Here is a 21,464-nt window from a genome sequence, read left to right as displayed (position 1 = left end):
AGCCACCAGCCGGACAACTTCAGAGAGTTCTGCTGTGGTATTGATGCCCAACCATGAGCTGCGTCGCAATTCATTTTGAGAAATGGCACAAACGTCAACACGGTTGCCTCACAGAGCGTCCCGCAGCAGTTCAGTCCACAAACAGCGGTGGGACAAACACCAGCATTTCCAGGTTACTCTGCGACCTTGCTGGAACAGTCAGGGCCGTCCGCCTGAGCGGTATTCTACGAGTTGTCAGGAAACGTTGTACCATTGACGAGTTCAACGGCAGCGACAAAGCCATCTCCGCCCACCTGAGTACACACTGACAGAGCTTCAAGCAGAGGTGCACCGTGGCGTTGACCGACCGGCTCGAGGTTAGCCAGTGTTGTCCACCAGAGACGCTTCCCCCAGACCGTCACTCCATGTTGCATTGTGGTTCGGGACGACCACCACGATGCAGCCAAGCCCACCCAGCAGAAACTTTGTCGCCAGCTCCGCGCGCGCGCAGTCATGGCCGAGTGTCAAGACGAAGAAAGACGCTGGGGCTGGGGCGCGTGGGCAGCTAAGAGAAGGTAGAGGAAGAAGAAGAAGTCAGAATAAGAACAGCTGGCCAAGCATCGGGTGTTTTCTCTTGTTCTCTGTCTCGCTCATTACAGTATGTATGTATGTATGTATGTATGTATGTATGTATGTATGTATGTATGTATGTATGTATGCATGCATGCATGCATACGTATGTATGTATGTATGTATGTATGTATGTACGTACGTACGTCTCGCTCTCTGGATTTCGTGCCGACCGGTTTTGCCCCCGCGATCGCCGACGACAGCGCAGCTCTCGCCGACTGGCTCCCCCTACGCCATTTCCTTACGTCGACAAGAGCTCTCGCTGAGTGGTGCCCCGTCCTCGGACTTCTGCGACAGTGTCCATCTTTCCTATTTTCCTCTTACTTCTGGATGTCGCTGTCCCTGCGCCACACTTTCTCCTTCCCCCTCTCTTTATCTTTATACCTCTAGTCCTATTCTTTTAATCCCTCCTTACACCCATTCCTCGTGAGCTACTGTTGAGGTGCCCCCCCCTGAGAGACAGTTACGGGGCTTACCTTTAACATCTTTACATTTAAGAATCACATAATAAAGCTATATGCATGTCTATCTATCTATCTATCTATCTATCTATCTATCTATCTATCTATCTATCTATCTATCTATCTATCTATCTATCTATCTATCTATCTATCTATATGTCTGTCTGTCTGTCTGTCTGTCTGTCTGTCTGTCTGTCTGTCTGTCTGTCTGTCTGTCTGTCTGTCTGTCTGTCTGTCTGTCTGTGTGTGTGTGTGTGTAGCCGCCTATGACTTTTAGCTCTCCTGGCTGTTTCCTTGATGAGACCTCTACCAAAATTGGTATGGCATCGCATTACTGTATAACGAGCATAAATGATTAGTCATTACATGAAAGCCATTACATGTATGTCATGAATGTCATGATTTACATGTCATGGCCTTGCAGCTCTTGCGGTGGTTTCGTCCACATGACATATTGCGAAACTGGTGCGGTAGGGCGTAACTGCATGGTGAAGTGACAGGCCCTGACGTGGAAATCATGGCGTGCCTGTCATGCAAGTCATGACTACTCGCCACGCTCATGGTGCGCTTGTGGTCGTTTCGTTAGTTTCACATATACAAAGTTTGGTATTACGAGACGTGAATAAATGACGAAGGTATAGGACTGGTTTAAGCATGATAATCTTGACATGCGTGTCATGTAAAACATGACTACATACAACGCTCATGATGCTCTCGCGGCTGTTCTGCTAGGTTGACATATACCAAATTTGGTATTTCATGACGCCAGTGGACGAGGAAGGTAAATGACACGTCCAAACATGATAATCATGAAATGCGTGTCATGTAAAAGATGACTACAAGCTACAATTATAGCGCGCTGTTGGCCGTTTCACTAGCTTTGCATATACCAAATGTGGTATTATGTGATGTGAATAGATGACGAAAGTAAATGACACGTCTAAACATAATAATCATGATAGGCGTGTCATGTAAAACATGACTACATGCTACATGGACGACGAACACAAATGCCAAGTGCAAACATGACCATCACGACATGGAAGTCATGTACGACATAATTTGCATGCCTGCCATTGCTGGTGCTGATATTGAAAACGTCAGTGGTGTCGTCGTTACACGACTATAAACAACATACTTGCAGCTTAACTATATACGGGAGTGCGCATAACATTTCTAATTGTGTTTACCGTGCACTACATCCGTCGGCCTCGTAGTGTTGTGCCAATTTTGGAGTGACATATTAACCTTCCTCACTCGTGCTTTGCATATCATCTATTTCCACTGTACGTAGGATCTGCCTTTTTTTTCTGAATGACTCGGCTCTGCACTTGTATTCTCTTATTATCGATGTGGGAAGAGATGTAGTGTCTATACATCTCTTCTTGCAGGAAATGTGTTATGCAACATTCTTAATCTTAAATTTTTCTTTCGTTTATGCAGCGTCTCTCACTCTAAACTCTCCTTTGCAAGGGGTATGTTAAACTGCCAACTATAATTATCGAGAACAAACCGTACCACTAAGTTTTGTACCTTTTCTAGTAACATGTCTTTTTTTTTAACCACGGGTCCTACACTGTACAAGCATATTGTAAGGTAGCCCGGACATTCGTTACATACAGTAGTTGTTCTGTCTCCGTCGGTAGTGTTTTGCGTTTCTTTGTAGAAAGCCGAATACTTTGCAAGCTTTAGCAGTTACATATCGAATATGACAATACCATGATAAAGTTTCCGTTAAGAATATTCCGAAATGCTTAAATTTTCTACCTAATAATATGGGGTTACCACTTCAGTTATAATAAAACTCGTCAGGTATCTGCTTCCGTGTAAATGACATCCTTACAGTCTTGTCGAAATGAATGTGCATGATCCAAATGTTGCACCATTAATATCATTTGTCTAAATCGCCTTGTGACAAAACAGAATCGCGTGGATCACGGATTATTCTGTACAACACGCAGTCGTCTGCGATTAATCGCACAGTACATGAGAGACCATCGCTAGTATCATTTAAAAAATCGAAACAATAACGGGTCCTAAACAGACCCTTGCACAACTCCAGTCACTCGAATCTCGTGAGAACTTGCGTTGTTAATATTAACGCTCTGACTACGTGCAGTGAGGTATTGTTTACTCCAAATGATACCTGATGTGTTAACGTTACACCATCGGCCTATATCTGAAATATTATAAAAACAGCTTAGGCCAACTTTACTATACTCATGTCATATATTATAACGATCAGCATCTATATTATTTATCAGAAGCCGAACACACTGCCATAATACTGCCTTGCAGGCAATTGACTGCATTATAGTTCTGCCCTTTGGGACAACTAAGAAGTGGTTGAAGCAACCTGCCCTTTTATGGTTCAAAGAAGACGATACCGTTCAATAAAACTCGCACCATTGTACCCTTTTGACATTCTATGGAGCAGTGTTACTCACAAGCAGATGTATCACATGCATTATTCGCTGCCAAAAGGGCCCCGCTGAAACGTAGCGCTCACGCGCTACGCAGTGAAGGTGAGGCAAACGCAAGCTTTTTATGATTGTTCAGATGAAATTTTTTCTCCCTTAAAACTATAACTTATCTTGTGAAACTTTATGCATGTTTTCTGAGAAACCTTACTATGCAACAGTTTATAAGTCATATTTTTACTTGGGCTAAAAGTCAAGCCGCTATATGAGTCAAAGTGCTAATTTTCCCAAATTTGTCACAATATTCTGGTAATATTTGTGCTTCATTTACTCCTAAAGTAGTTTAATCATATAATATAGTAACCTATACAACAGAAAATGTAAATACATTACTCACAGAAAAACATTTTTATTTAAAAGAAACAGTAAACATGCACCATATTGCAATTTTTCACCAAGAGGAAAAAAGTTAAAAGAAAACAATCTCACAAAATTGGAGCGCTTTGAGTTTAAGGACGGAAATGGTGTCATCGTAAATGCTCAAAGCAGTAATAAAATGTAAGTTATTTAGTGCGACACAGTTTTGCTTGGGTGCCCAAAGTTTGAAGCGCCCTTATAAGTGAAACAAAATATTTGGGGGAAATGATGATATGTGTGCTTTAACATCCCAAAACCACCATATGATTATAGGAGACGCTGTAGTGGAGGGCTCCAGAAATTTTGATCACCTGGGGTTCTTTATTGTGCACCCAAATCTGAGCACACGGACCTACAGCATTTTCGCCTCTATCGAAAATGCAGCCGCCGCAGCCGAGATGGTCCCGCGACCTGCGGGTCAGCACCTTAGCCACCGCGGCGGGGCTGTTGGGGAGAAATATAACGCTTCAATAACTACTTCTCACATTCACAACAGAAAACAGTAGATGAGACGTTTGGTCGCCCTTGTTCAGAACGAAGGAATGCACTTATTACAATGCATTGTTAAGAGCAATGCAATATAGCAACGTGCTTGCGTATACCTAAGACGGTGAAACCCGTGTTCGCATACTTATAGTTTTAGTTGTCTGGAGAAAGACTCTATGAGCAACTTAGGAGGGACGATAATCATCTTCAGTTACGTTCTCAAACCATTTCGTATGCACTCTGCTGCATGCAGGAGGGCCGATGGTGAGGCAGCGGCTGTGCAGGGGGGCCCTGCAGCTGCTCCTGCTGCACCTCTGCGTGATCGCCTCTGCGTCCCGCCGGAGAGGAGGTGAGTGGTGTCACCCAATAATTTTTACAGTAGGTCCTTTATTTTTCATCACCAGGAGAACAAGCTAACGAGAAGGTTGACTTGCTTCAACACTCCGAATGTTTGATGGGAATACTCGAATCATAGAGTTTCCTAAATATACACAAGACGGAACTCTGGCGCTATTGTCTATGGGAGCTGCAACGCATGGTCCTTTGGCAAGCATGAGAATGATTGGTAGTTGGTTGGTTGGTTGCTTAAAACTTTTATTTCGGTCCTGCGAAAACACAGGGGAAACCCCGCGCCACCTGGCTAATCTCACGTAGGGATCGCCAAGCTAATAGTCCACAGGCAGGGCAATCCGCACTTGGATATCGTTCAGAGTACAGGGCATGAAAAACCGCAGGGTTAGGATACGCACTGGCTTGCAATACTTAGTCCAAGAAAACTGCCTGCGCCCTTAATAAAGCAGGGTGTGGGAGGGGGAATACCCACAGGGATAAAAGTGTTTTGTTGTTTCCTTGAACGTGAGTAAGGGTTCCCCGCGAGGCGACGCGGTCAGCGAATCCTCGCGCGGGTGCGCCCTCATTAGGGTGACAGCCCTCAATCGACCCCATATGCGTGGAAAACTACACGGATTTGTCTAGTCTTTGTACTTTTGGCTCCGTGTGTGTTCGTGTGGCTTGAAGCTGTTTTCTCACGAAACAAAAATCAACAAATGTTCTGCGGTTGCGCTTCACCACCTTATTCTTTTAGGCATACCTTTTCAAACTGGTTCGCGAAGTTCAAAAGGATTCGTTCTTTCTTTCGAAACAAAACCGAAACACTGCAACAAACGAAGCCACAAGTGCGATTTGCCACCCCCAAGACCAGGCAAATCCGTGTACTACCCCTCATTCCTATGGTCGCTGAACGATCGCAGCGCCAGACTCCTCTCTAGTTAATTTTATGAAACTCGAATGAATTCACCGTCAATATTGCTGCCGCTCCGATGGCAAGTGAACTGGGAGGCAGTCTACATGAATGTAGCCACTGATGTAGACAGTGAAAACTAAACACGTCATAGGCACGCCGCTGTTTCATTTAACGGTGGACCCGTCCTCTGACACTGTCGCGCGTTTACAGCAAATTGTGTTGCACATAATGAAGAATCAAGAAGAGAACTATACAGGGAGACGATAATTAGCATTGTACTTAAATGCGGTAAAGAAAAACAAAAAATAAAATTAACACGATGCAGAAACGATATTATCAGCAAGAGTACAATTCTGATTGAAAATATAAGGCAATAGCACCTTGCATTAAAAAATTAACACGCATTGAGTGAATCCAGCTGAAAACGAGGTAACATGCGCAGGCATCTCAACTATTGCTAGGCGTGGATTCATTTTTTCGTGTTCGCGAGGGAAAGTAACGGCACTAGCAGCGAAAGGTTGAAATAACAGTGCGCGCAATGAGTGCTGGCCACTTTTTCAGGATTGTAATTCTTGACGGTTGAATTATTCTAATGGCAAGGCTGTCTCAGCAAATTGAGTCGGTCCAGAAAACTATCGTCGTAAAGGGCTGCATGCCACATAAACTGTGTAAACCCCATGACCCATCATTGGTCGATTGAAATTGAAGAAGGCAAAACAACGCTGCGAGGTATCAGTGAACAACACAATATACCTGCACAATGTTTTTTTAGCATGATGGAAAATGGTGGCAAATTGACTGGGTACACTTGATATGAGTATTTTATTTATTTTATATAGAACATATAAAACTGAAAATGTAAATATATTTGTAAGAGAAAATATTTTTGTGAAATATAGCACCTCAATAACGCCTTATCGCAGTCACATATACTAACGTGATTTTCTCAACTCCTCTTTGTATTTCAAAAATTTTTTATCATAATTAAAACGATTTCCAAGAACGGAGAAGTTAATTTCCCGCTTCTTCTGGGCTTATCTTTTTCTGATGATTATTTGGTTGTCAGCTCGCTAGCATCTGACAGTCGCTGTATATTGGGCGTTTTCCTTCGTATCTAACAAGGGTAAAAAGGACCATAATGTTTTAGCTTGTGTGGCAACACTGACCGTTCATTTGCTGGGCTGTGGAGTGCAGAGTGCGAAAAGGGCGAGGCTCATCTGCGTTACGTATGTGCATGGGCTGCTTTGACGAAAAATAAGCGCCCAAACAGGGGTTTTGTCTTTTGTTCGTCGTCCTAGCCATGCTAGTACTCGGAGTGCTCACCATATGGCTCTGCAGTAGAGCGCTCGCTCTACATAGGCTGGCGTGATGGTTGAGCAGAAGCTTTCCACGTCTATTTTATATGCAGAGGATATTGTCTTAATGGCGGACAGGCAAAACGATATACAGTGGCTGGCAGATATATGCGAATGGGAATTGGCCAGGCTCCAGGACTAGGATTTAGCGCTACAAAATGTGGATTGATGGTATTCATTGATCACGAAGATCATGCCGTCTCAATACAGAAACAAGAAATATCGAGGGTAAGCGAGTACAAGTACCTCGGAGTATGGGTAAATGAGGGAGACAGATATATAGAGTTATAGGGGAAAAAAAACATCGGCAGCAAAGAGAAAGAGGAATGCTGCAATAATGAAGCACCGAGTGTTACTGCAATACGATAGGTACGAAGTGCTTCGAGGTCTGTGGAAAGGCGTAATGGTTTTGTGGCTTTCATATGGGAACTCGGTGGTGTGCATGAAGTCAAAGGTCCAATCAGGAATGGAGGCTAATCAAAGTACTGTGTGACGCCTTGCATGGGGCGCTCACGGGAATACGGCGAATGAGGCTGTAAATGTGGATATGGAATGGACAGGCTAAAGTAAGCTCAGAGCAAAATGAGATTTGAAGAAAGGCTTAGAAAAACGGAGAGTAGATAGGCCGGGAAAGTGTTCAGGTATTTGTATAGGAAGAGTGTGTACACAAAGTGGAGAAAAGGAACTAGGAGGCTACCAGTAAATATACGGCTGGAAGTGTAGGCGACACAGCAATCAAAAGCATGAAGCGAAAATTCAAAGAGGCGGAGAGGATTTATTGGATGACAGCGATGGAAAAAGCCGGCTTTCAGTAACTACCGAAAGGGCGTTACTGTTCGAAGTGAGGTCGGGTTGCCTTAAAAGGGGTAGTCATAAAGTGAGATTCTCTAAAAAAAAAGAACATTGTACATGCTGTGAGGGAGTTAAGGAACCAATGAAACATGTTCTGATTGAATGCGGCAATATTCACCCAGGTATACGTGTGGGTAAAGATTGATATTACAACTCAAGTCAGATTGGTTACTAAACACACACAAGGATAGAAGTGCTGTCCAATGGCTCCAAACTGCTCCAAAAGAGAAATGCCCCAAACTGTTACTTTTGCCAGTCACTGCTCGAAACCTGCTCTGAAATGGAGCTGGGAAACTGAAAACAGTGCACTTTAATCTCGTGAGCACCCAGTGAGCCTAAACAAAAAGAAAAATTAGCACTAGCATACTGGCAATGCTACATGCATTAGCATTGTGGGCATTTGACGAGCAGACTATTTTTGGTATGTGAGATTGGTTCAGCATCGTAATGTTTACTAACTACTTCTGTGACGACCGTGATGTGTCACTGATTTCATGTACCGCTTTATCAGTTTTGAGGTAGGACGGGCATTTCAAGTGTGTAGCTAAATTAGCTTATCTTACTTACGAAATTGTCAAGGCTGACTTGTACGCGACTGCTTCACATCTTCTAAGTTTTGCTTTATTCATTTACTTTTGTGGCGTGCGAGTGTCCGTTGGCCACTTGAAGGGGTGAAGAGGCTCTCCTCCTTGTTTATGGGCAGCTGTGATCGGCGAGCCTCCCAGTGCTGCAGGTGCCGGGTCGGGAAGGCAGCCCCGCTTTATTGCACTTTGCTGGTTCGGATGCAGGACGTTCGACCCTGCTTCCCCGAATGACAAAGCGAAGAACCACAGCCTCGTGAAACCATTAGTGCGCATATTGTGTGCGCGGGTTGCCGACCTGAACAGCTGAGCGAAAAAGAGACGCAGCAAGAACGGCGAACGAAAACGAGTCTGCGAGTGACTTGAGCGATTGTGCGATTGCTATGGCAACCAAGTTTTCTCTATCAATTACAAACCTCTTTTTCATCTTTTAACAGTGCGTGTGTTACGTTTTCTATTCTATTATAGTTTTTACGGCCATCTCTGCGAACATTCATCAAAAGTGAGAATGCTAACAGACTGGTTCGGTGAAATACGAAAACAACACCCATTATAAACTGCTGCATGGACATTAGTTACATGTGACAATGGCTGCTTTTAAATTTTGGTACCCAGCTTTATCATATTTATATGATATCCGCAACAAGTATGAGCATTTCAAATATAGGCAGCTTGTCTTACCTAGTGTTCAGTGACCATTGATCTACTTAATTATTTGTTTCGTGCTGTTTCTAGCAATTATTTTATGTGCAATATGTTTTATAGGTACTCATATTTATAAGAAGCTTAGATGACGCTTTAAACTCCATCAGTCGTTTGAAATATTTTGCCATTTACTCCGAAAGCGTTGCTCCAAACAAGCATCTTTTATTCTCCTCCTAAAATCAATTGCCGCTTTCATCACTGAAAACACAAGTTGAAATATTATTACGTTATTTTTGCTGCAATATCTACCAGATTCAAACAGCCATTTTAATTATCAGTTGCCTATAAAAAGCAGCTAACCCAAACATTACTTATCAACTTCCCGTTAATTGACAAGAACAAACCTTCATCGTCATGTAACTTGGCAACTGAATTCATTAGTTGACCCTTGACTACAACCTTTCCCAAGCTGTATCGCAGCCAACGCATGGTTCAAACATACAAGCCACCCTGAAACAGTAATATACATAGAACATGTAGATGTCTTCAGTGATCATAATTTGCTTTAAATATACTTTTTCCTGTTAATAATGTATTGCCAAAGCTAATTCGCAAATATAGCTAAGGCAATTACGTTGCAATAAATACTGAGCTGGAAACCTCTTTACAAAGTAGATCAGTTGATGAAAATTGGCTGATGTTCAGAGAAAAGAAGTCCACATTAATGGATACATTCCTCGCATTAAGATCAGTAACTGCACCTCTAGTCCATGGTCGCATGAAACTGCATATCCATTGTTCGCATGAAAAATAAAAAAAACTAATGTAGAAGTGCGCTAAACGCATAGGAACACCATCATTACGGACTGATTACAAAGTATACCTCAAATCATATTGTTTCGCCCTCCACACAGCAAGAGACAAGTACTTTTTAATCGACCAACCACAGTTACTTAAGAACAATTTAACAGAGTTTTGGAAAACATTGAGTCCGAATTGTCTAGCACAAAGATAATGCAGTCGCTCTTTCTGAGAGGGAGTGTCCTACAGTTTTCACTTCTTTTTTCACGTCCGTATTCACAAATGAGGATAGCGCAATGGATTTGGATTACAACTACATACATTGAATTCACTACTGACGTTCACCATGATATGAACATCTACGTACAAACAGACTGCTTATTTCTTGATATTTCGAAAGCGTTTGATCGTGTTCCAAATTGCCGCCTCATATCAAAACTTTCAGCCTTAAAATTAGACTCCTGTACATTGTCATGGCTGCATAGCTTCCTATCCAATTGAAAGCAATTTACTTCTGTTAATGAGTTTGATTCACCCAAATCTGTCGCGTCTTCAGGTGTACCGCAGGGAAGCGTCCTTGGGCCTCTGTTGTTTTTAATTTATATAAATGGTCTACCCAATAACATCACCTCTCGCATACGAACATTTGCTGATGACTGCATAATTTAACGCCCCATAAGCCACATTAATGATCATATCGCGCTTCAACTAGACCTAGAGATAGTGAACGAGTGGTGTAAAGTATGGCTCATGACGTTAAACGTGTCGAAGTGTAAAATTATGTTTCACTCGCAAACCTGTTGTTCTCAGTCTACCTATCGCATGAACAATAATATCGTATCACCGAATGAGAACTGTAAGTATCGAGGCGTGCACCTCACACCTAACCTTTCATGGTCAGAGCCCATAACTTGCATATGCGCCGATGCATTCAAATCATTAGGATTTCTGCGACGAAACATGCACAGTGCACCCCCCCCCCCCCCCCACAATGTGAAAACTCGTATATCTAACTTTCGTGCGACCGCAGCTTGAATATGCGTCTCCCGTTTATTGACCACATCAGCAATACCTTATCCAAGCATTAGAAGTCATTCAGAATAGGGCAAGCCGTTTCATTGTTCAAAACTACAGTCATGTGTCTAGTGTCACGCAGATTAAAACCCAACTATCATTACCATCGCTAAGTGCCCACCATGATATTGCATTACGGTCATTATTTCATAAGGGGGTTAACACTACCATGTTTGAATAATCACGTACCCACATCGCGAGTGTTACACAATACTCTCAGTTGACACCCGCCTATATGGCGCAACGCAATCATTTAATTTTTCACCATTACTTCGCGCTATTCGTCTCTGAAACAGCCTACCAGAAAAGATTGCTTCACTATAGAGACCATGAACGCTTTTTACCTTCACTTGAGCAAACATTTTTCTACACACTGTGCTTATTTTTGTTCATATATATATATATATATATATATATATATATATATATATATATATATATATATATATATATATATATATATATATATATATATATATATATATATATATATATTTGTGATAAGCTTATGCAAGGTTGCTCTTCAGTCTGATTGCATTTGTCTTTTAATAGCATTGGAACAAGCTTTCTTTTTCATTACATGATGTATAATGACGCAGTTGTCTTTTGGCTTTATTATATAATGTACTGTAACCTCAATCTCTATTTACTGCTGCGCAAAAGTTTATGTTATGTCGCCAATTGCTGTTATTACGCATATTCGAGGGATCGTATTACACTGTACGCCCCCCTCACCTTATGCCTCTTCCGGGGCCTGTGAGGTATTAATAAATAAATATATATATATATATATATATATATAAATAAATAAATAGACTGATAGACTGCTTCGAAATGACACACTATCGATTTGACACATTTACTGACAGTTCTTCATAGGTGACATCTGAAATGGTTGAGGATGGCGGACATCTTCTGGTGCATTCCACTACGCGTTGCACCGCATAATCATATCGCCTCGTAAAATTTCCCGGACATCTTTTGCACATTTCTCAGACATCTTTCCCACATTTTCTGGATATTTCCTTATAATCATATTGTGTTTTTGGCACGTAAACCCCAGACATTGTGGTGATAAATTAGTTACGAGCAGGGTCGCACAATACCCCGAATGTATACGTGGCATTTCTCGGACGGTCGTAACTGTTAGAGCACCGCTGAGCCTTGAGTTGTTGGAGGGCTGGTGGGTATAGAAGAGCTCCTATTCCCGCCGCCGGGGCGCAGTTCTGGCTGGCCGCCCATCGCTTTCCAAATCGCGCTTCGCTCAGCGAGGCGCGGTCCCTCGGCGGAGTCAGCACTTTTTCTGACCAGTGGCCATTGTTTCTTTTCGTGTGGTGCCACGAATGAAACGAGAGAGAACGCACCAGTTGTGCTTTCTCAGAGACAGATCGAAGAAGCTTCCAGCTTGCTTGCTTCCTTCGATTAATAGGCCTCTAGTCGCGATTCGTCGTCAAGAAGCGCCGTCAAAAAAAAAAAAAATTACATCCACACAATAGTCCAGCATCTTATTTTTGTGCAGATTTTTAGGTGGCCGGGCTGTCGTCGTCACTTGGTGTAACGCTCTGTTTGCTAAGCGCGCCATCAAGTTTTGTTCCTTTTGCCTTGACGGTGATCAGCAAAAAAGAAAGAAAATTGTGCTCGGCGTAACGCAGGCAGAACCACGTATAAGAGTAGAAAGGAAACGAAGAAAGAAATAGAAAGAGCGGAAAAGATAAATAGAGAGACAAAAAGACAAACTTCACTCCATCTTTTTACATATCCACCAAGTTATGTTCGTGTACTCACTTAGTAGAGGCGTGTTCGAACATTAACGTTATAAGTGGCCCTGTGTGTATCGTCATTTCAACTCGCATCCCGAAAAGCACAGTTTTTAGTTCTACGTCGGTGCCATCGGGTGGACTTGCAGCAGATCGAGACCAGATAACTGGACTAGGTGGTATGCGATCAATGCCCTCTCTCCTTCTCTGGTGTTCTTGCGCGTAGTAATGTGGAAGCATTCGATCAAGACCATATCCTGACAAAGGGCAAGTATATCGATCTATGAAAGAATCACGTGAAAGGCGCAGTGGAAGCACCCTTGGACCGTTATGGCCGCCGGACACAAACAATTCTGTGCTTCGGCGACCCTCTGGCACTGTCCGGAGCTCCTGTTGCGAGCTGCGCAGGATCGTTCCTGGAGTTCTGAACCTCGCCTCGGGGTCTTTCGTTTGTTCGGGCAATTCAGAAAGGCGTAATTGAAGTCGGCTGTGAGGAGAGCTTTCGCATTAAGGTAGAGAGGAAGAAAAGGAGCCGTGAAGATCACCTGCATTCCGCCAATAATATAGGGCAAACTGTGCCGTGCCCTTTACACAATCGAGCCCCGCCGTGGTGGTCCAGTGGCTAAAGTACTCGGCTGCTGACCCGGAGGCTGCAGGATCGAATCCCGGCTGCGGCGGCTGCATTTCCGATGGAGGCGGAAATGTTGTAGGCCCGTGTGCTCAGATTTGGGTGCACGTTAAAGAAACCCAGGTGATCGAAATTTCCGGAGCCCTCCACTATGGCGTCTTTCATAATCATATGGTGGTTTTGGGACGTTAAACTTCACATATCAATCAATTTACACAGTCGAAGCAACTATATAGTTGCGCCTGCGTCGCCTATGACGCAAATTATACATAAGGTGGAACAGAGTAAAAACGGAGGGTGCAATGACGTCACGTCATGAGAGAGGGGGAGCGAGCGCAGGCTAGCAGATGCTCCCTGCGTTGGTGTTGCGAGAGCGAGAAAGGGGAGCGTAGGAGAAGAGAGAATTAAGGGGCAGTGGCCGCGCATATGCAGTAAGATTGGTCACGCCGCACACCGGATTGAACTCGACCTTAAGCTGCTTCGCTTCTAAAAAAAATCACAGTGTATCCGCGGAGTGAATGATGATGAATGGGCGATGAGTGGTGCGTTGTTTAACAATGAAAATTCGCAGTGTGCGCGTTAACTAAAAGCGGACTGTGGGTCTCCATGTCCAATCGGGGTCTGCTCTCTCTCACTGTCCATTAGCAGCGATTGTCTTGTTCCAATAGGAAACACCGTTCCATCGCAGCGTGCTTTCCGCCTCCCCAGGTTTTTCTCTTGCGCAACGCCGCCATCAGCGTAAGCGTGCGCGCCCGCTACTTCGCATCTACACATGGATTCTTTTAGCGGGAGATGGTGTAACTTTTTGAAGTGCGAATGCATTTCTTAGTCGGGCTATGCCAGGCATCCGGCGTTGTCCGCGGTGGTGTCCGCGTGCCGGCAGGTGTTAACTCTCCGCTCTCACTCGCTCTTCCCTACCAACAGCTGCTAGCGCACGCGCTTATCCTCGTCCCTAGCAGCCGGAGCATGTGGTGCGAGAAAGTGTAGGAGAAGGTAGGTGCAGTGCTTCGCCGTTCCTTCTCTTACCGTTCGCTTTGTCTCCTCCCTACGCCCCACTTTTCCGTTTGATTGCGCCTCACTCTCGACCATTCGCTGGCTGGGCGCCTCTCAGGGCGATGGCAGAAGTCGGTGAAGGCAAATGTCTGAGGGCAATGATACCATATATCTTGGCGCGAGAAATGCATTCGCATTCCCCCCCCCCTCCCAATTTCTATTGGGGAGGTGGGGCATTTTCCCTCCTGAACACTTATTTATACACACGTTTCTTGTCTTTTTAATTTTTTGTGGTCTCTGTTAACCTCTGTATTGTTTTACAGGCTGTATTCTTTTTTGACATAATATTTCTTGTGTCGTTTAAATATATTGAGCAATGGGGATTTTGCCGACAGAAGTTTTTCGACGGCCTTCACGTCTTCCCTTTTACACGCGAGAGTTTACTGATTGAAGAGCCTCGTGACAATGCCAGCGTTAAAGTATGCTGTCACCCATTCTTGAAAAAAAAGTCCGTAAACCGGGGTCGTGTGTGCTCTGTAGCTGACGCTTCGACAAGTCTTCAAGGATAAAACTTGTCTAGAAGACAAGCCCCGAAACGTTGGCTCGTGCGCCCACGAATTTTTGCATCGCAACCTTCCGTCTTCCCCATCCTGCCGACTTTTGGCGATGCTGGGGCGATAAACGTCGCGTGCTTTGAAAACCCGGGGTTTCTCTCCCCTGCGTTTTTGTGTGAGTGGCTTGACAAAGCATCATCCTGACTGGCCGCAGATGGTTAGTAATAGAGCCCTGCCGTCCACACCTCAGCGATATAGAATAGACGCCGTATTTGTGCCATCCCCTGGGCAGTGACAGATGGGGGGGGGGGGGGGCAATCGCGTGCGTTTGTGCGCGTCACAAAAGAGACTCGAGGGCCGTCGCCCCTTTTCACTCCACGGTTCGTGGCGTCCATATAGAGCCCACCTTCGGGTGCAGCAAACCCCCTGGCGTAACGAATCTTGCGAGCCCCAGATTTGTGCGTCCTTGCGCTCAGTTGCGCCACAGATCCGAGTTTTGTACGTGTATTCTCACTGCGAGTTTGCTTCCTAGAGCTAATCGTTTATTTGCACATATTATTTAAGGTGAAAACGTGAGAGCAAATCAGAACAAAGTACAATGAGAAACAAGCGCTGGTGTTTACTAACTGCTTTTTATTCTCATCGCAACAACGCACATAAATAAATGTTCCACTTGCGAGAAGCAATTGTTAGTAAGCGCCAGTACTCGACTATTCTTTGTGGTCAGTCTTGGCTTGCGCTCAAGTTTTCACCTTGTGTGCCACACAATCATTTGCATTATCAGCTGCTGTGGCATCGATTCCACTTGTGATGACGATCACGGTAAAGTACCATGAACGTACTTTTGTGGCTTCCCAGCGTACGTACGTGAACGACAGCGATTGATTTTCTCATCGGTTTCTCGCGTGCATGAACTGATGAGGTCGTGTTGGACCCTCGGTCTTACGTCAACGGTTCAACTGTGGTCGTAAGAGCGGTCGTCTTACAAGCAACTATAGTGCCTAGAATATACAGTATATTCTAGGCACTGTAAAGCAACTGAGGTGCAAATGTATGGCCATAACATTTCGTCAATTTGACGGGACTGTATGTGTCTCCGCTCTCACTCCCGTATCAACAGCTGCGGGCGTACGCGCTTATCCTCGCCACTAGCAACCAGAACATGTTGTGTGAGAGAGTCTAGGAGATGGTAGGTGCAGTGCCTCGCTGCTGCCTCTCTCTCCTCCCTGTCTCGTTTCATGGCCTCCGAGATAGCGGGCGCGCGGCGCGTTTCTCTCCGGCCAATTGCCACGCTCCCCAGCAAAATGAACGAGTATCGCCTCGCGCACCCGGCTACCGCGAGAGAGCGAGGGTTCTGGCGGCGGCAGACACCGAGGCAGACATCTGAGCGTATGGTATTCCAGCGTGCGCATTTTTTTTTCCTGCGTACGAGCAAGAATCTTTACTGTCCTTAAATAGATTCAAAACATTTACCTTGCGTCGAATGTTTTTAGAAGGCGGTGGAATTTTTCTGGAGTGCTTTTTCCGCCCTTGGGATAGCCGGGATGGTGCGCTCCCATTTTGCTAAACTGTCTTTGGATGCCAGCGCACAAAAAAGAAAAAAAATTTTCAGTGCACTAACTGTATCCACACTCTTAGGAAAAAAAAAAAGGTGGTAGTGCTTGCTAACTTTGGGGTAGTAACGGTTCGTCACATATGTTACAACCCTGGTAGCAAGCGCAGTTATTAACGGTGAGGTTGGTGACAGTTACCACCTTTGCTGTTACTACCAGCATTTAGTAGGTGTAACTATCGTAGCCGTTACCACCCATAGGTAGTAACTATTAAAGGTTGCAAGAAAAAAAAAATCAGTAACTGATACTACTTTGCTCAATCATTTTTACATATTATTTCTCCACTGCTTATGTTGCTGAATGTCTCAATACCAGACAACTTCGGGTAATGAAGCGTGGTGTGCCATGCGCGCCCTCTATTTTTTACGCATACATGTAGTATGAAGTAAGCGTGGAGTATATATAGCCCCTACTTTGCAGGAGCATGTCTGGCACAGGGGAGCATTTGTGTTTCGGGATGAATCACAAGAAATTTGGATCTATAGCACTATAATATACAACCTGGTTACGTGTGTTTGGTGACGTAGCACAAGACTTTCAATCAGCCTTACTTATAAAAGATTATATGTCGTAATTATTTATTATAAAATGGCCACAAAAAGACATTGTGTACAGTGGCCGAAACAAGGTACCGAAATTATTCTCAGTGCATTTCAATGTAAAGGGTGCTTACCAGCGCAAACGACAGGGCAGGAGGGGACATCATAAAGGGCGCTGGTAAGCACCCTTAATGATGTTATACCAACACGCCCAATCCCACTGTCTCTTGCATTTCAATGCTTCACACGGCTAATATATCAGCGTTTAAATAGCAATAATCTTTTTTGGGGTTTGACGTGCCAAAACAATGATAATATTTGGAGACGCTGCAGTGGATTGTGACCGTCATCGGGGCTAATTGTGACCGTCTCGGTATTTTATTCTGCCGATCTTGTTATTATTTGCTGCAATTTACTAAGTTTGTTGCAATTTTCTGTTACACACCGCGTGTAGCGCTCGCTTATGGTTCGTTAATTTGTACTTTTCCATTTCGACAATATCAGAAGGACGTTTACATATCTCGGTTGCGTAATTTAAAACAAAATATGATCTCTTGATCTATAGATATCTTCTACGTCATTTTTCTGTTTAATGATATTCGTCGAGACGATTGTTCTCATAAATTATCAGAATAGGGATCACACACTATTTTGGATTAGATAGTCCACAGCCGTGTAGCGAAATGGTAGTAACAGGGCAAGAAGGGTAGTAACGGCTGCAGTTACTACCCACTTCATACCAGTTACTGTTTACTAAAGTAGGTAGTAAACAGGTCGCAAAAAGTTAGTAACTGTTGCAGATAGTAACTGTTTACTATCGTAGGTAGTAAACAGGTAGCAAAAGGGTGGTGACGGTCCAAGAAAGGTGGTAACCGCTGCAGTTACTGTCTATTTGCTTGCAGTTGCTACCTTCTTACTAGCTTTTTTAAGAGTGCAGGCAAGTCCGCAGCTTTTTTTTTTTCTTTGTAGGCGCCCTTTAGTTCTCTAAAGGCAAACACGACAAACTTGTCGCACCACAAGGAACACAAATGATGCTGATAAGCACTTGGCGCAAGTGACCAGCAGCCTCCCCCGGCGTACACGGCAGCTGCAGCCGTTTCCGCTGCACTAGCAGCAGCGCCTCCCATCGCGCGCTAAATCACGACCTAGCGGAGATCTCGCGCAGCGCGGCACCGCTTGCTTTTCAAACCTCCCCATTCTAGCCACCCTAGCCATGCACCCGAGCTAAGGCAAGCAGGCGCCGCCTGCGTCGGAGTTGGTAGGCGAGAGAGAGCGGAGCGTAGGAGAGGATAGAGTGAGGAGAGCAGGTGCATGCGCAGCGTAGCGCGGACGCCACCGAGTCATTTCAAGCTCGCTCCTAAGATGCTTCGCATATAAAAACGAGATTGAAACACGTACAGTGGGAATCGATGATATGCGAAGCATGAATGAGAATTGTTGATATGTCACTTTAAAATCTGCAAAACGTTACGAAGTGGAGGTAAATGATGCTGTACATGACTTCCGTGTCATGATTATCATGTTTGAATGTATCGTTTACCTTCGTCATCTATTCACGCCACGTGATACCAAATTTAGTATATGTGGAGCTAGCAAAACGGCCGCGGGCATGCTATGAGCGTGGTGTGTTATCATGTTTATACATGACACGCGTGTCAGGATTATCATGTTTGCACCAGTCATATGTTTCGTCATCCATTGACGTCACGTAACACCAAACTTGGTATATGTGGAGCTAGCGAAACGGCCTCGAGCGCATCATGAAGGGCCCAATATACCCCAATGTAGCGTTGACGCGCGTCACGCTAGGCACAGCGACGCTACGTTAGCAAAACGCGAGCACTTATAGTCTGACGCCAGGCGTGACCAGCGTCCGTCGGCGCAGCCCGTCGGCAACTGGCGCGAAATGCGACATGCTGCATTTCGCGCCGATGCGTTACCAAGACAACACTGCGTCTCCCTCTTTTCGTGATGGAGGGACGCCGGACGTGCTAAAATGAGCATGCGCCAAAGCAACGCATTGCGGTGGCGCCTGCGAGTTGTTGGCAGTAAGGTTAGAACTGGACGATATACCGAGGCCGTGTAACTAAAATGTACTACGCGAGACGCCATGGCTAGTGGTGTAAAGTATAGAACTGCCCAACGTTGCCGGTTGAGTAACGCACATCCCGCTTGCTCTTGTGTTGTGCCTTTTATGTTCATAAAGGTAACTGTTTATTCTACGTTTTATTTCGTTCCATTTTGTTTCATTTACATCTATTCACCATAGCAACAGAACCCAAACATTCGCTTTTGGATGAAAGTTTTAAACCTTCTAGGGGGCGCTTTAAGCAAATAAGCGAGGAGGAAAAGGGAGGGTGTCGCTACCTTGGAAACTTGTTTCATCTAGGGACCTTAGGTGGCAGGACCGGCGCCCAGCGTGACGCGACGAAATGAACGCTGGCGAGCACGCGGACCGTCGAAATGGATTGGCGTAGTCATGTTCTCACATACACGCATTTCATGATTATCGTGTTTGCACTAGCCACATACCTTCGTCATCCATTGGCGTCGCGTAATACCGAGTTTGGTACATGTGAAGCTAGCGAAACAGCCGCGAGCGCATCATGAGCGTAGCATGTAGTCATGTTGTTACATGACACGCATCTAATGTTTATCGTGTTTGCACCAGTATCATACCTTCGTCACCCATTCACGTCCTGTAATACCAAATTTGGTTAGCGAAACGGCCGCCGGTGCATCATGAGCGTGGCATGTAGTCATGTTATTACATGACACGCACCTCATGATTATAATGTTTGCACCAGTCACATACCTTTATCATTCATTGTCCGATGGCAAGGCCTCGCACACTACACACCTTCTGGCTCAGCAGATAACTCAAATTACACACGAGATCCAACGCATCACTAATCGCAGGAGAGGCCTCTGTGAGAAGGATGTCCTCCGCTTAGTATAAGCATTCATAGTTAGTCGGCTCACCTATAATCTTCCCTTTCACAATCTCACGCTAGCTCAAATCAAAAAGATGGACATCCTTCTACGGACAGCTGTGAAGGCGGCTCTCGGCTTGCCTCCACACGCATCTACACAACGCCTCCTTTAACTAGGAGTCCACAACACCGTAAGTGAACTCATCGAGGCCCAGCACAACAGTCAGCTCCAACGGCTCAGGCAGACCTGTCAGGGCTGCGCCATCCTGTCTCGTCTTGGCTACCCGATTCCCAAAAAACCCGCACAAGTACCACGACATACAATTGCTTCTACTGTCCGCAGACTCATCAAGGTGCCTCCGATTTCACGCATTATGAATCCCTCCCGCCACGCCGGTCGTCGACGTGCCCGAGTTCAGGCTATGATACGCGTCCTTGGTGATGGTACCTCAGACTTACAAGTACTTTACACTGATGCAGCACGCTACCCAGAGAAGTCAGCCATGTGTTTAGCCGTGACAGATGACACAGACGCCTTTATGGCGTCTGCCACACTTCGCACTACAGACAGTGGTCTGGCAGAGGAGGGAGCTCTTGCTCTGGCAATTGTTCACGCTACGACACTGTCACATGACTTCCCTGTCACTATTGTAACAGATCCACAAGCTGCTTGCCGTGCTTTCGCTCAAGGACTTGTGGCTGCACATACACACAATATCCCCTCTTCTGTCTCACCGTCCGCATTACGTCCTGTGCGTATCGTCTGGACTCCGAACACGCCTCTCTCCATGATAATGAACGCGTTCATGCGGTTGCCCGAGAGCTGACCGGCCGGGCTCCATTGGAAGAGCTGTCCAACCCAGGCGACGCATCGACAGAGCCACTGAACTACAACGCTACGCTGGAGTATTACCGACAGTACTGATTGTTGGCCTAGTTGGTACTTGCTTACTGTGTATTATTTGCGGCCAAATCATGTCAGTAAGCAACTACCGACAGAACCGTTATACGTATCCTCCCCCTCATCCTTCACTTAACAGAGCAGATGCTGTCGCTTGGCGGTAACTACAGACCAATTCATTTCCTTGCCTTTATATGCTAAATCGCTTTCATCGGACTCTCTACTCCTCCTACTGCCCCTTCTGTGGATCCGTACCGACAGTGTACCACTCCACGTGGGAATGCTCTGCCCCACCCCACAGGGCGTTCCTCCCATTCCCAACCCCACCCCTTCCTCTTGGGAGTCTGCACTGCCCAGCTTACGCCGGCAGGAACAGCAGCAGCTGGTTCAGCGGGCTCAGAGGGTCGCGCAAGGCAATGGAGCCCTGGACTGAGGGCCCCACCAAAAAAGGCTCAGTGTGCATTTGTTATTAATAAAAGTCTATTCTCTCTCTCTCTTTGTCATTCATTCACGTACCGTAATACAAATTTTGTATATGTGACGGTAGCGAAATGGCCGCGAGCGCATCATGACCGTGGGTAGTCACGTAGTTACATGACACG

General features: G+C 45.2%; 1 protein-coding gene across 2 annotated transcripts in view; it reads left to right on the top strand.

The window, feature by feature from the left end:
- The window catches only part of LOC119181126 (latrophilin Cirl), a 251,259-nt gene that overhangs the window by 56,286 nt on the left and 173,509 nt on the right, over positions 1 to 21,464 (top strand). For both annotated transcript variants that reach the window (XM_037432309.2, XM_075874840.1), the window contains exon 2: positions 4,647 to 4,742. In XM_037432309.2, coding sequence (XP_037288206.2) covers positions 4,655 to 4,742 — 88 coding nt within the window. In that variant the 5' untranslated portion in view covers positions 4,647 to 4,654. The remainder of the gene's footprint in view (positions 1 to 4,646; positions 4,743 to 21,464) is intronic.

This window comes from Rhipicephalus microplus, chromosome 10 (genome assembly GCF_043290135.1).
Source record: "Rhipicephalus microplus isolate Deutch F79 chromosome 10, USDA_Rmic, whole genome shotgun sequence".
NCBI lineage: Eukaryota > Metazoa > Arthropoda > Arachnida > Ixodida > Ixodidae > Rhipicephalus > Rhipicephalus microplus.
Note: the sequence above shows the minus strand (reverse complement) of the source record. Positions and strands in the feature narration are given on the sequence as shown.